The sequence below is a fragment of the Centrocercus urophasianus genome, unplaced genomic scaffold (assembly GCF_019232065.1).
Source record: "Centrocercus urophasianus isolate 14NV4802_14NV808 unplaced genomic scaffold, USGS_Curo_1.0 seq_10, whole genome shotgun sequence".
NCBI lineage: Eukaryota > Metazoa > Chordata > Aves > Galliformes > Phasianidae > Centrocercus > Centrocercus urophasianus.
In genome coordinates this window covers 89,968,816-89,984,082 of record NW_024884142.1, presented here as the reverse complement: position 1 = coordinate 89,984,082, position 15,267 = coordinate 89,968,816, and the positions used below count along the sequence as shown (strand labels likewise).

The 15,267-nt window shown below is 36.7% G+C and overlaps 1 protein-coding gene across 5 annotated transcripts in view; it reads right to left on the bottom strand.

Moving 5' to 3' along the window:
- PLCB4 (phospholipase C beta 4) overlaps positions 1-15,267 on the bottom strand; it is a 239,374-nt gene that overhangs the window by 2,733 nt on the left and 221,374 nt on the right. For 4 of the 5 annotated variants that reach the window (XR_006168825.1, XR_006168830.1, XR_006168831.1 and 1 more), the window contains 7 exons: positions 13,452-13,627; positions 9,238-9,339; positions 7,516-7,573; positions 7,013-7,099; positions 4,929-4,965; positions 1,971-2,116; positions 69-164 (listed from right to left, as the gene is read on the bottom strand). Coding sequence is in view for 1 of the 5 variants with exons in the window: in XM_042818940.1 (XP_042674874.1) it covers positions 2,028-2,116; positions 4,929-4,965; positions 7,013-7,099; positions 7,516-7,573; positions 9,238-9,339; positions 13,452-13,627 (549 nt within the window). In the remaining 4 variants the exon portion in view is untranslated. Of the gene's footprint in view, positions 1-68; positions 165-311; positions 2,117-4,928; positions 4,966-7,012; positions 7,100-7,515; positions 7,574-9,237; positions 9,340-13,451; positions 13,628-15,267 lie in introns of those variants that run through there. The other variant, XM_042818940.1, reaches the window with a different exon arrangement.

Here is a 15,267-nt window from a genome sequence, read left to right as displayed (position 1 = left end):
TGGGAATTTTAAATGAGCATCACAGCTTTGTTTACATCCTACCTTAAACACCTAAATACTTCACTGACCTCTCTCTCAGCTGTATTCTCGGGGTAGTGCTGCTACACTGTACTCAAGCTGTTCTGTGGTGCTGCAAAGACCAACGCTGCACAGCTCTTCTATCACTTAAAAGAAAAAAAGACTCATTTCAATAAATAAACTATGATATAAATACATTTACACTATGCACATTACAGGAAATACATCATATTAAAAGGTCATAGGGAACAATAACCCCATCCCTGCAATCCACTGTTGGTCACAAATAGAGGTTTTGAATTTTAAGATTTTATTAGAGAAGTTGAAAGTTTCATCTCAGGACTGACAATAACATAATTATCTCTTTTCATTTATTTTGTTTATAGGAATATGTAGAATTCATTTGTACAGGCATATACAACAAATTAGGTGGTGCTTAGTACATTGAAATCAGGAATCTGATTTGTTCTAAACTACCATTTTTCCATGCAGTCGTCTTCGAACTGGCAGCATGGAGAAGTTCCAAGCAGAATGCTTACATGCATTGTTTTGCAATAACTACAGCAAGCTTTGGAAACATGCAAATCAACACATTAGCAAATTGTTTTTGTATTTAATGGACATAAAAAGATTATTCCTGATATGAAATTCTGAAAATCTGCATAAATACTTTTGTGTAAAATTAAATTAGTTATGTACTTTTCTTTTACTAGAAGTATCAAGAATGCCCATGTAATTAATATACACACATACATAGAGAGACCTTTTTACGCTAAAAGTCGTTGTGTTTAATCAAACAAGATTCTGTGCCATACATTTATTCAGTATTTACCAGCTAGTAGAATGACTGTGGTCACAGAGTAGGCATTACAGTCTTATTAGCGTTTGTATCACATGCAAACGTACTCTTAGCATTTCTGCTTACTAGTTTCATCACGTGGCAACACGTATGTGGTTTTTTTCCTACAATGTCATGGTTCTGAAGTGTATAAATACTTTTTACATTTTCACAGTTACAAACTTCTTGCAAAAGCCATTAAAACAATCTTTAAGTTACAATGAACTGTAATATCTGGGATCTGCAGCAACAGGATCAAAACGCAATTTCTGTACAAGCAACATACGATGTAAACTTTTCTTAAAGTGCCTAAAAACAACCCCTTGGAGCACTGAGCAATTTTGGCACAAATACACTGTATTTCCTTCATGCTAACCGTTGCAGTAACTTACATAGGATACGTCTTCTTTCAGACATGACAGGGTTGATATGGCACTTGTGAATGACGTCACAGGATAGCAGAAATATCCCGTGAAGTTACTGTTACAGTTGGTAAATTTGATGGATGGCTTAGTACATACTGTACTTCAAAGCTATACAATTTTCAATTGCTTACTGCCTGCTGCCTGAAAAATACTTCGAAATATAACTAAGAATTGCCCAGACTCTACTCATTAGAGTGATTGGGACCAATGTTATTACAGTGACCTAGAAAGAAGATCCAGCTGAATGGGCTTGATGACATCTGGCAAGTCACTTGTTGGTATGTGGCAGCATGAGGTTTCTACATCATACAGCACACATGGGAACACAATTGGTAAATAACAACTCGACTGTAATTTTTTTGCCATATGAGATAATGTTAAAAATATCTATTGTGTTTCAATGCTCCAATTGTGTAATTCTGACGCAGACAACCTGCCTGCTGAAATACCAAAAGGAATATAGGACGGGGTTTACAAGCTCTTCATCTTCTGATTAGTGTTTTTCTGAACAAAGGAAACTCTAATCATGGACATCCAACAATGGAAATTCAATGCCCAGTGTTAAAACAAAACAATGCAAACTTAAAACTCTGTGGTCCATAGCTATACTTTCTATATTAAAAAATAAAATAAAATAAAATAAAATAAAATAAAATAAAATAAAATAAAATAAAAGCTGACTTTTCTACCTCTGCAATAACATTTTGAATTTTGCTCTCATTTCAAGGATGCTATGCTCTCCAACTTCAATTTGCATGTTGAGGCTTTAGACCACTGTTGCTGGCCTGCGATCCATCTCTGCTTCCAGCTTCACCATCTGCTGCATCTCCTTTGCCTGTATTCCAAAATAACCACAGGAATCACTGCATTAGACCTTGCGTTCAGATTGAAGTCTGTTTTTTTTGTTTTTTGTTTTTTTTTTGTATGTTTGTTTGTTTTTGTGTTTTTAATATGATAGCATCTAAGTGAAATACAGGCTAAACACACCAAATATATGAGTAATAACATTATGTGTCTTCCCCCTCCCACCAAGCCATTATGTTTTCAAAATCAGATGTCTGCTAATTAATGGAAAACATTTTTGATTTTATTCCAAAATGCATGGGTTGACTTTCTGAAGAAATACACAGTAAAATGCAAAAGCATCAATTTTTTGGGGAGGAAGGGATGAGGGGTGTTACTAGGCACATGCTGATTGAACTGTTTCTCCTGATCAGAAACATGTTTGGGAATGTCTGCACAAACACTGCTGTGTGAGTACTGCCGTGAGCTTACTTCCTGAAATATCCAGACTTAATCCATGATCTGGGACTAAATTATTTCCTTAAAGACAACAAATGATCAAAATAAGTCAGTGTAACATCCTCCTTGCAATATGCAAGATAATGCTTGTTTTTTCTTTTCTTTTCTCTCTTTTTTTTTTTTTATTAAATAATCTTTATCTGGCCTTGAGAGCTTACTCGTCTTTTATTATTACAGACAAGGACTTTTCCAACTCAAGATTAGACTACATGCCCTACATGGGATTACACACACTGAATCCACACGAAATTGCACCTAGTTGCACTCTGAGGAATCCAGCAATTAATCCAGCAACAAACTCTGCATGCCTCTGGCTTTGCAAGCAGAGTTAAAGCATTGTGTACAAATGGTATTTGGCCTGGGAATCCTCTGCTTAGAAGGAGCTTGTAACATTTTCTTTCTCTCTCTCATACACACACACACACTCATACACACTCATCCCTCCTGCAGCTTCTTGTAGATTGCATATAGTGCTTTAGTTTGAAATTCCATGGTTTGAAAGATCCAGGGAGTCCCCATCTCTTCATTTTCACTGACAGCTCTCAATTTGGTAACATCTTTAAATCCATCATTCAAAGGACTCTGAATAATTTGACCCATAGGGCAAGTTATCTTCACAACCAAGTTTCTGAGGGTTAGGGCAGGTTTAGGAAGAGGAAGACCAAACAGATCTTTTCTCTCCAACTGCTTTGTATCTCTTAGGCAGGTTACTGGATTTTATTTAAGTCAACTGTCACAGAAAAACCTGTAAATGTTGCTTTGACAGGGAAATTTGATATCCAAGTTCCCGTTCAAGTAGTCACCTACTCTGGATGAACACAAACATTTGCATATGTGAAAATGAGCAGATGCAGATCTAAAGTAATGAGATGCATAGCCATTCATCTGGCAAGGTAAATGTGTGCTTGTGCAGATGTGCTTTCTTGAACAATCTAGCCTTGTACTTTCATAATCATCACCATCATCTTGGGGAAAAAAAGTAATTATGATAATAGCAAAGAAACTGTCATAAATATGATTAAAAATTAATCAATGCTCTCCATTTAAATGAGTTAAAAGCTTGAAAGTAATGAAGAAATAATTTTAACATGGAGATGTGAAAACATAATAAATAAACCAATATGTACAACCTCTTCTGAAATGTTGGCTGTTTTTGCCTGTGTATGAAGTACAATTCCAGCTAAAACAAAACTCTCTGTTTTTTCCTTAGTGACTCACACATTTTACGTTTTAGGCTTGTGACTTAACTGTCAGCACACTGTGTCCTATAAATATTCCGCATGCCACTGTACGGTGTACAGAATTTTTTTAGAGATAACTTGGTTTCAAGGAACACATTAGCATAGGATCATGATGCCCATTTTTGCTAGTTTGAGGTCAGTTCTGATGGTGCATCCTGAGGCGCACACACAAACACAACACAATGAGTTTTTGGGAGGCAGTGTTAAAGCTCCGTGAATACATGAAGTTAACTCTTGAAAGGTTCTTGCTCTCCAGTGAGATCTAAGACAGGCTAAGAACCACATTTATTAAAATAAAAATATATTCTCCTAGCCTGATGAATGCTTTTTCCTTCATTAGATGTCTGAAAACGAATGTTGGAAAAGTGAGTGCTGTCACACTCAGCAACAAAATATACAACTGTGTTATTAACTGAAGAAAATAATTCAGATCAGGCAATACTGTAAAACTGGATATTGAAGCTTAGTACAACTATCTCCCTTGGTATGACAAGGGTTAATCGAGATTTCTTGTGACTAGTCATTATTTAGAACACTACAGCAGCATAGCCACACAGAATAATTACTGTACTTTGTAATGCACTGGATTTTAAAGTGACTTTTAAAGTGCTGGAAGTCTTCTTCAGACACTAACAAGCTACTTCTACTGATCTATTCTATCCTTTGCTACCTTTAGCGTGCAATTTCTTATTTTATCATTATATTAATATATGTGAGTACTGTCTATCAATGTTAGCAGTTAATCAAACGTATGTTAACACTACAGTAGTTTAACTTAGATCAACAGACACTTTTGAATACAATCTATAAAATCTGAACATATCTTCCAGTAACAATAGCATTGCACAATACAAGTTAATTTCTAAATATTTCTTATCTACATTGCTATTTGTATGCATCTGAGTTGGAGGGGCTAAAGCAGAAAATACTGTTAATATTGTTTCAGGCTCAAATACCTGTGTGCAAACAAGATTAACACTGTGTTCACTATGTCAAAGGTACTTCCCAGTGGTTGCATTTACAAGGAAGGCTCCAACGATAATGACTGAATTTAGAAGGAAAGCATACTGAAATAATAGTTTGCTTATTATACATCCATCCTACCTTGTGTTTGAGACACTGCATGACAGGATTTCAAAAGCTGTTTGTACAAAAATAATAATGTCAAAATCGAGTAATACAACAAGAAGCAAATTAAATGAATGAAAACTGAAGTGAGACTAAAAAATTAATGCAAGAAAAACATACATAAAACAAAAATTTAAATCCGTAACAGTTTGTACTGAAGGCTGTTTCCACCCATAATTCTACTTACCTGCATTGTATATTTGCATGAAAAATGTCTTCATTTGTTTGATCAGGAAAAAAGCCCAACACTTCAAAATACGAATTAAACAAATACCACCTTTACCTCTATCCAACTAGCTTTCCCACATAAATACATACAGCAACAAAGCAAGACCTTGCTGGGGTTTGCATTGGTAGAGGCTGTAGGGGCTGAAAGGAAGCAGTCAGAAGAGCAGGTATGGAGGTATATGATGGATCAAATCAGAGTGGATTAAAAAGAGGTTAAGGAACCCTCCCCATGGTGGATGCCCCCACAAAAGAGATAACCAGAACACGAACAATTTTTCCTCCATTTAATCAGGGCTGATGTAAGCTGACCTCATCTCTGCACTAAAATGGAATACAAGCAGGATCATGTAGGCTGTTACTGTCTGCACAGCAGCGGAGGCTGTAACCCCAGGTAAGGGAAGAATCTAAAAGCTAGCAGAGGCGACTCCTTTAATAATTCAGTTATTTCCCAGCAGCCTATCTTCCTTACACGTTTCCATTGCATTGTGGCTGAAAGCACAGCTGTAATCATTCCCTCTTGTCCTTATGAGTTCAAACACTGGACCTAAAGCCCTCTGAAGCCAACAATGAAAGACACTACTGATAACATCTGTCTTTGTATCAAGCCCATCATTTTTTGTCAACTAGCACAGTTTACAGGGAGTTGTCTGTGATGCTTTCTACAGTAATGCCACAGATCCACTGTAATCCAATTGCCTCCCAGCTGTCTTCTTATCCCACCTTTCGTTTGTGTGCAGATATAGCTCAGGAGCAGACTGACGGACAGATCTAACAACACTGGATATCACGGATGGCATCAACAGAAACCTTCTTAGGGAACAGACTAAAAATCTTTTCTTGTCCAGAAGGGAGATGGAGCAAGCTTACTTGCTGCTACTTGTGACCTTACTTGCTGTCACCACCCCACAAGTTAACTTGGTTGCAGCATATGGAGCTGTAAAACTCTCTTGTGATAGCAGAAATATTTGATTTGCCCTCTTCCCTTTTCCTCTGCAAGATTACTTTAATTCATAGTATGTCTGCCAAAGAGTTCAAGCTCTAAAAAATGTAGTCACAAAGAAATAAGTGCCTAACCCTTGAAAGTAAAGGGTATCAAACACACCCCTTCTCTCCCATCTCACTGAACTGCTGGATATATTCCCCTTCCAGATTACACTTGTGTAAGTGCATTACTGCAAGTCCGTGTGATTATCACAGCTCTGCTGGCTCAATCTTTCAGCAAGGGAGCTGCTCAGAACAGTGTTGCTCCTACCAGAAATAAGATTAGAATTTTCCTTTCCTTGCCAAGTAGCTTTGTCAACTTTTGCTTTTTTTAAAAAAAAGCTTATAAACTAACAGAAAATAATAAGGTATTTTAATTAGGATGGGGTGCAGTAGTACAGATAAGACTCCCCACGCTACTACACTTCTCTACAGTTCAGTCCAAACTACAACGTCTCTTGGAATTCAGAGATGCTCTGAGCATTACGTCTAATTTCCAAGCAGCACTAGAAGTGTAGGCTCAAAAATGACAGAAACTTGAGGTATTTTTGGCAGAGTCATTAAAGTATGTATGGTGGACTTTTTTTATTACTGATACAGCCAATGAGCACCAGTATGGCTGACTAGCTGAGTCTCTGGCTTTCACAGGCTTATATGAAACAAACTGGGTTCTTGTTATTATTTAAGTCACTTCACCTCTTCATTTTAACTCCCCAAATAGGTAAGTGATCATGAGAAAGTCATCTTTCTCAGTCTGGTAATGATTTACACTTAGAAGTATTTTATTCAGCCTCATTCTGGTCACCGTTTCTACTAGCCTGCTTTTGTTTTAAGCATTTTAAATAAAATACCTGCTCATTCTGCTTTTCCAAGACTTCTAAATGCTCAAGCTGAACTTTTTTCAACTGATCCATTTCCTTTGACTGTTTCATTGCAAGCTATAAACAAGAGAAAATATTGGGAGAAAAATGTAACACATTATTAATACAGGAAACAAAAACTTAATTGAACTTATACATATATACAGACTTGCCTCTTCTGGATGGTACCAAAAAATCACAGGTGGCCCTTATATCACACAGTCTTAAAAAGACCAATTAATATAAAAATATATACATTTATACATATTTTACATGACATACACTATGTTGAAGTAGCAGACAACAATGAACACTAACTTTACAGATTTAAAATTTTCCTCTCATGTAGAAGTTAGATCTTTATACTACAAGTATGTGGAACTAAGCAAGGACAAACATTTGTTTGTTTGTTTACTAGAGCTGTATTCTCAGCACAGAAGTGAAAATGAACATCCAGAAATAGTGTCCATTGACTTTGTCAAGGTTATAGTTACCCTTTTTCTCTCTTCCAGGAACTTTTTCGTGTTGCTGCTGTTCAATTCTCTGACTCGCCTGAAAAGATACAAACATTGTCCATGAAGACTTACTGAAAAAAGAAACTCAAAGGCATCAACAGAGAGAATCATAAAATATATTTCAGTTAGAATACGTGGGGTTAGTGGTAAGTCAAACACGGTCCTGGCTTTTACAACTCACTGTTTCCAATTACCTTACAGTGTGATTGAAGGCTTGAAAAGAGATGAAGATGGGTGCGAATTAAATTTGATTTTTTCCCTTACTGAAGAATAGTGGATGGAAATTAAAAAACTGTTATTTCATTTGCATATCTTTTATTGCACACTCTATATATCCAAATTAATTTAGAGCAAAGTGCTGTATCTCTAACAGTAGTAAAGGGAAAAAATATTTGATGATGATATGCAATGTTAGTTTAGCAGTGCTTCAAGGTTCTTAAACATATTACTTGTACAAAAAATATGAATATACAATTACTATTTACATAGAAGACCAAGATGTAAGTGTCTCTTCTTAGGATTTTTTGTTATGAAATGTATCAGAATATCATAACAAATCAGACTAAATGCAAACCTAAAAACCAGAACTGCATTCAAATATGAGAACAGATCTGGCTAGGAATTTTTACTGGAGGTCTTACATAAACTAAGCATACAGTTACCAAGGCCTCTGACAATTAATCTGCCTGATAAGTCAGGAGTTTGTAACACTCAAGGGGTTCAATTTAGCAGGAATAAGTCCAAGCCTTTTGACCAACACAGTCCAGTAACAAGGAGGGAATGTAAAGAGAAAAGAATGAGTCAGATGGCAAGCCTAAAGTGAAGAGGAAACTTTGAAATCTTACAAGACATCATCATGTAGATTCTGCTTCTATCTACTTACTTGGAAACTAAAGTAGCTACAAAGCAAATCAATTCTCCAAAAAGTCTCAGTAGCTAGCACTGGCAGCTCTTTCTCTAGTCTCTCAAGTCAATTAAGACCATCTTCCCCAAATGTGCTGTGAATAACCCACTTTTACAAATGCAACAGTGCTCTTGGTTAGCTGAGCCTGGATGCAGATCGCATTCCCAGTACTGGCACATAATAAGAAAAAGAATGGCTCAGTTCAGGAGCAGAGTATAAACGTGTGCTGTTGTACAGTGCATCTCCAGCTTCTTCACTCCTACTTCTCATCACCCTCTCCACTTACTATCGTCACTTTTAGCTCCCTTTCACTCCTGCTTTGTGTTCAACTCCTCTTCCATTTGTCAGTACAAAACGGAGAAAACCTTTCACTGGTACCACCTCCTGTGTGTTAAGTGATACTGCCACTCCAGTTATTCTAAGTCCACCTAGCACCAAACCTCATACTCCCACTTCAGAATAGTCCTAATTTCATTAAAAAAGCAACAGCAAAGAAGTACACTGCACTTATATGCACAGTCGTTACAATCATTAGACCTACACCAGTCACTCACCGCTGATACGTATAAAGTTAAGAACCTCTCTATTTTCCCAACTAGGACAAAACAATTATTAAAACAATAGACATGAGAAAAGTAACATCTTTCTTAAAATAGTAATCTAAAATACATATTTAGAACACTCATCAGATGTTTCCCTACATAAAAGTGTGCTTTTAACAGAATTAAACCTGTGAGTTCACCTTTCAGATTTGGACAGTGTTCTTCCTTTTTCAAGAAAGAAGCTCTGATACTTACCTCTCTCTTTCTGCTTTGTTTTTGATAGATTTATCTTGGCTTATGGCTTTGCTGTTCTCCATAGATATTTTAGCCTGGTTTGCACGCATCTCCTTGCTTTCCCTAGGCAAAACCAAAGAAAACCATTAATGCCCAAAGTACAATCACTAATGAAATTGGTTTCCTGTTGTTACTCTACACTGTAGTTTATTTTGTACTTGAAGCATTAGGGATAAGGAAAGACTGGGCCATATAAAAATTGCTTTCTTTTGGGTAGACTTCATTTGAGACAATTTGAGCAAGTATCCAGAAATCTCCATTTGTCGCAGAGAATATAGTTGTAAAGATGAGCTCCAAGCATTCACACTTCAAATGTTATTATGAGGTAGACAATATTCCTTTCTCTTTAATACAGTAGGAGATATCTGAGTAAGAGCTACCATCAGCTATGAAAATGAAACTTGTTTAGTACCTATCCTGCACTCCGAATACGACTGCAACAGTACTAGTACTTGTTGGTTGTGGTATGAGCTGACAGCCATCTTGTCAAGACTTCTACTTTGGGACTGAGAAGAGTCTTATGTTTAGACTGTGGTCAAGTTTGTGCTTATTTTCTCCTGATGACTCAGTGAACCTTGAAGCCTATTCTGTGAAACTAGGTTGTGTTAGGAGAGTCACTAAAGTCATTGTTCATTGCTGGAAGTAACAGCACAGATGATGACTTTCAGGAACAGCTTATGAACTGTAAGTGAGTGGAATTCAGCTCTTCTTCAGGCTGGGTAAAGCAGCCACACTACAGAAAGGCCTTCCCTGAAGGCTAGCTCTTGCTTTCTGCCTGCTCAATATTCTGGCTCCGGCAGCTCTTGATATTAAGTGCTTATTTAAACAGGAATAATATATGGAAATTAGACAGTGGAAAACTGGCAATAATAATTGTGAAGTCCCCAGTAGTGAAAAAGCATCTAAAAGTCACAGGCTGCAAGCCAAGGCAGTGCCTCAGTCTCTTTTCCTGGATGTGATCTTAGAGTGCCGAACAACTGTACTTACAACCCAGAATATTAAGTGTTTAATATGCACAGGAAGGGTGTGGCAAAGAACAAAGTGCTTAATTTAACAAAATGCTGCTACTGAATTTCTTATGCTTTCCTTAATCTCTAGAAGTCATTAAACAGCATGAAGAAATTTTGTTCCATGATTTATATTTTCCATATTTTGAATTTTATTGAAGAAATGCAGCACTCTCTTTTTATCCAAAAAGTCATGAACTGAAACATTTCCCGAATGAAGATTTTAAAACAGTAGCAACAGAGTAAAAACAGGATAGAACTCTAAAAATGTTCACTTGACAGCACATTTCATTCTAGCAATCCTTTCTCCAAATAAAAGTTTTATTTTCTATACTGAGTTTGAAGTAATTTTCAAGTAAACTGCCTTAAGAGCAGTTCCGAAGTTATCTATTTTTATTTCTGTACACAGGGATATGAAAAATGTTCAGCGTGGGTGCTGAAACTGATCTAATCTATTTGCATCAGATATAATTTCAGAGTGAAAAAAGTCAGGAGGATTAGAGGACTACTGTGCAACACTGATGATTTCAAAATAAAGCTTCAGCCACAGATATGGCTGGAAGAGCCAAAGCCTGTCTGCATGTCACTACTCTGTTCTGGCAGCTGTGATTTAGCTCTCAGTTGCACTGCTAACAAGTCCTCATGGTGTTTTTTGTTTCCACTGCTTGCAAGAAGTAAAAAATATTTTTAGTAGAAGACAAGAAAAATCTTATTTTCCTCTTAAAATCACCAAGGAGCATTTGTAGGGAACTACTCTTTGTTTCTAAAATAGCGTTCCCCAAAGATGTGGTCAGAGTTTCTTGCATCAGTTCCCTGCCAAACTGCCTGATGCTGAGCTTCACACCAAGTCCCCAATTCAAGCCGTGCTGCCCTGGCTGGCAGCACTATGTCACGGCAGAGAACTCCCTCCTGCTCAGAGGTGACAGGGACACCCTAGTCAAAGTTATTTGCAAAATGCAGATAAGCCAGGATGGTAAAGAAAGAAAGGATTCTGAAAAAGCACAGAATCAACTGCAAGATTTAACTGCTGATTTCCTACAGTATCATGCTGACTGAAATGCTGAAATTTGTACAGGCATATTCTAAGAGGATACAAGAGTTTAAACACTCTTAAATAAGCTTTTCTTGGGAAATTATACATACATTTAGATTACACTGAAGTGTGCTAATTTGTCACCAAGTCTTGTTTGGATAACTATATAGAAAACTTATATTAAAGAAAAAAAAAAAGAAAAAAAATTTAATTTCTCTTTCATGTTATTCAATTTCATAATGCTGCAGACATTAGCTTCAGGTCCTCAATCTCTGAAATGCTGCAAACTCACTACATTCAAGTCAGTAAAGCTAAACCATGTGGGCAGGTAGAGGGGGATGGCACCCCTGGAGTTCAGTAAGCTTCAGATTTTTAGTAGTTACTGCTGTCTTCTGCTTTGTTTTTAAATGAGCTGAAAGCATGAACTGCAATTGCTTTTCTCTGTGCACACGATGGGAAACTATCCACCCTGCAGCAGACAGCTACATCGTTTTATATGACTGATCTTTCCTACCAACTCCGTGTTCTCTTTTATGATAGCTTCTCATTACTTCAGCTCAGGGAGAGAGAAGCAGTGAGAACAGCACACTGACAGTATGACCCACCTCCCATGCTGCACACAGATAGACTTTTCTTCTCCTATGGTCACAAATTCCTCTGAAATATTAATACACTGAGATACACTCTCACATTTGTTTTACATACAAAATCCCCAGTCTGCACATACAAACTCCTGAATAAGCAGAAAAGAACTAAGTGCAATGAACAAAGCAAAAAGAAATTGAAAGAAAATTCTAAAGAAATTCTAAACACAAAGACATGAAAAAAAAATGCCCCCCTCCGCCTACCCTTTTTTTTTATTTTTTAACTTAGCCCTAGTGTAGATCTAATAGATTCCCACAGTGTTGGCCTTAAAGGTTATGAGAGAATGTACGGAAGGCAAACAAAAATTTACTTTTGAAAAGATGAATAAAAGAAATCATATTCCATGAGCAGGTAAAACATTAGAAGAATATCTTCCAAGCACTGCAATAAGCTTCATATAAGACGGGAAACTGGACTCTCCAAACCAAAGGGAAGTAATTTCTCTGGGCCAGTGCAGTTCAGTATGATTCAAAGGTACAGTACCAAAGGTAGTTACCTTCCTCCAAGGAGAGTTTTTTGAATAATGCATTTATATTATAAAGTAAGAATTCTTGAAGTTTAGTTTGGATGGGGTACATATTGAAGGACAGCTAGAATACATGGGTTAACACAGAGATTAACATAAAGATGAGCTCACTAAAAGCTCTTGGCTGTGACAATTGTCTGTTGGATGGAAAACTTGCGTGCCCCAGCATGTGTTCTTTCTGGTGCAAAAAATAAGCTGCTTTTTTCAGTCAGGACTTTAAAAATGTAATTTATTTATTCATTTTTCCCTACTCTTTTGATGTGAAAGATGCTGATGACAATTGCATATGAATATGTTCACACACACACATACTGCATTCATGTGCTGTTAATCTGCTTCACATAATAGATCATGGCAGAATATAATGACAACTGTACTTACTACAATTTTTAACAGACTGGATACTCTTTGTATTTAATTTCTTTTAATTTCAAATGAGCAGGACAGCCAATCACTTAAGTAGCAAGCAGTGGCGTCATGCAGTATCGTCTGCATTTCCAGTGACTGACAGGATATTGTTAGTCTAATGTAGCTTGGTATTACCATTACTCCATTACTATTTTTACAATTGTTTGTTTCATGGATCTTTCTTGTAACCACCAATGCTATAAACATACGTATTCAGAACTGCTAGTAACTTCAAAAGATATTCTGTATTTGATATTTCTCAGTTTCCAGGCCTTGAATTCAAGTTCCTAGGCAAAGTGCAAGCACATTCACAGCTGATGCAAACTGCCACCACTTCATCACATCCAGTGCCTTTCAATGAAGTTCACATAACCTAAACCAGCCAAGAAGCCCACTCCCACATTACTCTATTACCTGATGACTTAGTTTTCTTCTCCCACACACACAGTACAGCATCTTTGACAGCAGTACAAGAACTATAAGCACAAGAAATAGAGCATTCTACACAACAAGAATGAGTCAATCCATCCTCTACAGGTAGCACTGCCCTGCTTACCTATCATGTGAAAATTTTAGCTGCTGGGTCTGTTGTTCATGAGCATTAATCAGCAGTTTCTTCAGTAGTTCACACTGTTGGTTCAAGTGTAAATCACGGATTTCTTGCTCTTCTGCACTATGTGTATTGATCATCTCAGACCACTCTTTAGTGTGCTGTGCCACAATCTCTTTGACCTGTAGAAAAAGAACAGCAGATTTGCCAGTGGTTCTCAGGCTATAACATCAACTGTTACTGCTGCTGAAGATGACGTGGAGACAGTCATAACAAAGACTCTGAAGAATGCAGCTAAAACACAAAAATGAAGTCACAGAAGTGAAATTGCTTCAAAGAATAATGAAACCACTGAGGACACCACAGTGTATTATAAAAACAAAGAAACCCACACCATTAAGACTATTACCTAAAGTGTCCTCATTAAATTGGCTGTATTTATGCTCTTGACTATACTAACATTATTTTAAAACCTTCTCAACAACGTTCATTATAAAAATGCTGCCATATTCTTGGTTTTAAGGAAAAAATATATATTAAGAATATTGAAATTAAAAATGGGGAAAAAAAACTAATAAACAGGATTTCTCTGAGGGCTTAAGTACAGCCTTGGATTTTGTGGAGACTGTTTTATAAACATTCATTTTTACAGAGAAATCCTGTATTGATACAACCTGAATCTTAGGATAGACTACATATCTTTCTTTTATATTCATTAAGTCAGCAGGGAATCTGACAAGTATTCTTCTTGTGTTTATCTCCCAAGACTCACAAGAATAAAGAGATTAAAGTTTTGGAAAGTTCCCAAGAGACAATGTGAAGAAGTCTAAACCACCAGAGTTGTTCTGGCAATAATATACCGTGCTCAATGATTTAAAAAAGAAGCTAATAGAAAGATACATTTTATTATCCTTTAATAATAATCTTTGGATATTTTGACAAGCTATCTCACTTTTCCATAAATGGTATATAAAATGTGCCTTATAAAAAATAAACCTACTGTCAGACAGTCATTTCCAGTGCTACTATGGTAACTAATAGCATTTGGGTCGCCTTCTACAAAAAGCTAAACCTTACTCTTCAAATTAAAAAACTGCTTCAAGATTGCTCAGAAATGGAGAGGTTAATGCCAGTATTTTAGATGTGGGCCTGCAGTAGCTCTGCATAATGCAGAACACACTATTGTGCACACTCTGGTGATAGTGAAAGAAAAGGGCACTTAAAAAGCACCAGAGCAAGTAATTTCATAAAAGAACAGGGTGATTACTACTACTTGAAAGCAAGACCTGCATTTAATTACAGTTAAATACGTGTTCCATATCAGAACAGATACAATTTGGGGCAGAAGCATCTGACAGAACACTACTTCGAGTGTTCTGCAGCTGTCAGGAAAAGAAACAAACAACAAAAGCACTTTGAGGCAGAACATTGGTAGGACTAATATAGGCCTAATTCATCATGGTATTTAGGTCTGAATTTATCTCCAGCAAAACAACTAACACTTAGTTTTGTGCAGATGGGTCAGTGTACACTAAATCAAAAACTACGAGCTATTAAGTGATACATGCACTGAAGGATATGGTGCAGTCTGGGGAGCTAATATCTTTATTAAGAAGTTCTTAACGCAGTGCTGTCTTCACAGACATAAAAACAAGTTCTAAAGATCCAGTTTTAAAACAAGGCAAAATAAATGCTTGCAAGTTGGTAAGGAAAAAGCACTCATTTTTTGGATGGCATTACAGAAAACTTAAGGGGCAGATACCTTTTCACCTCTAGCAGTTACCTACATCACTTCTATTTGAAGCAAGTTTAATCTAAGCTC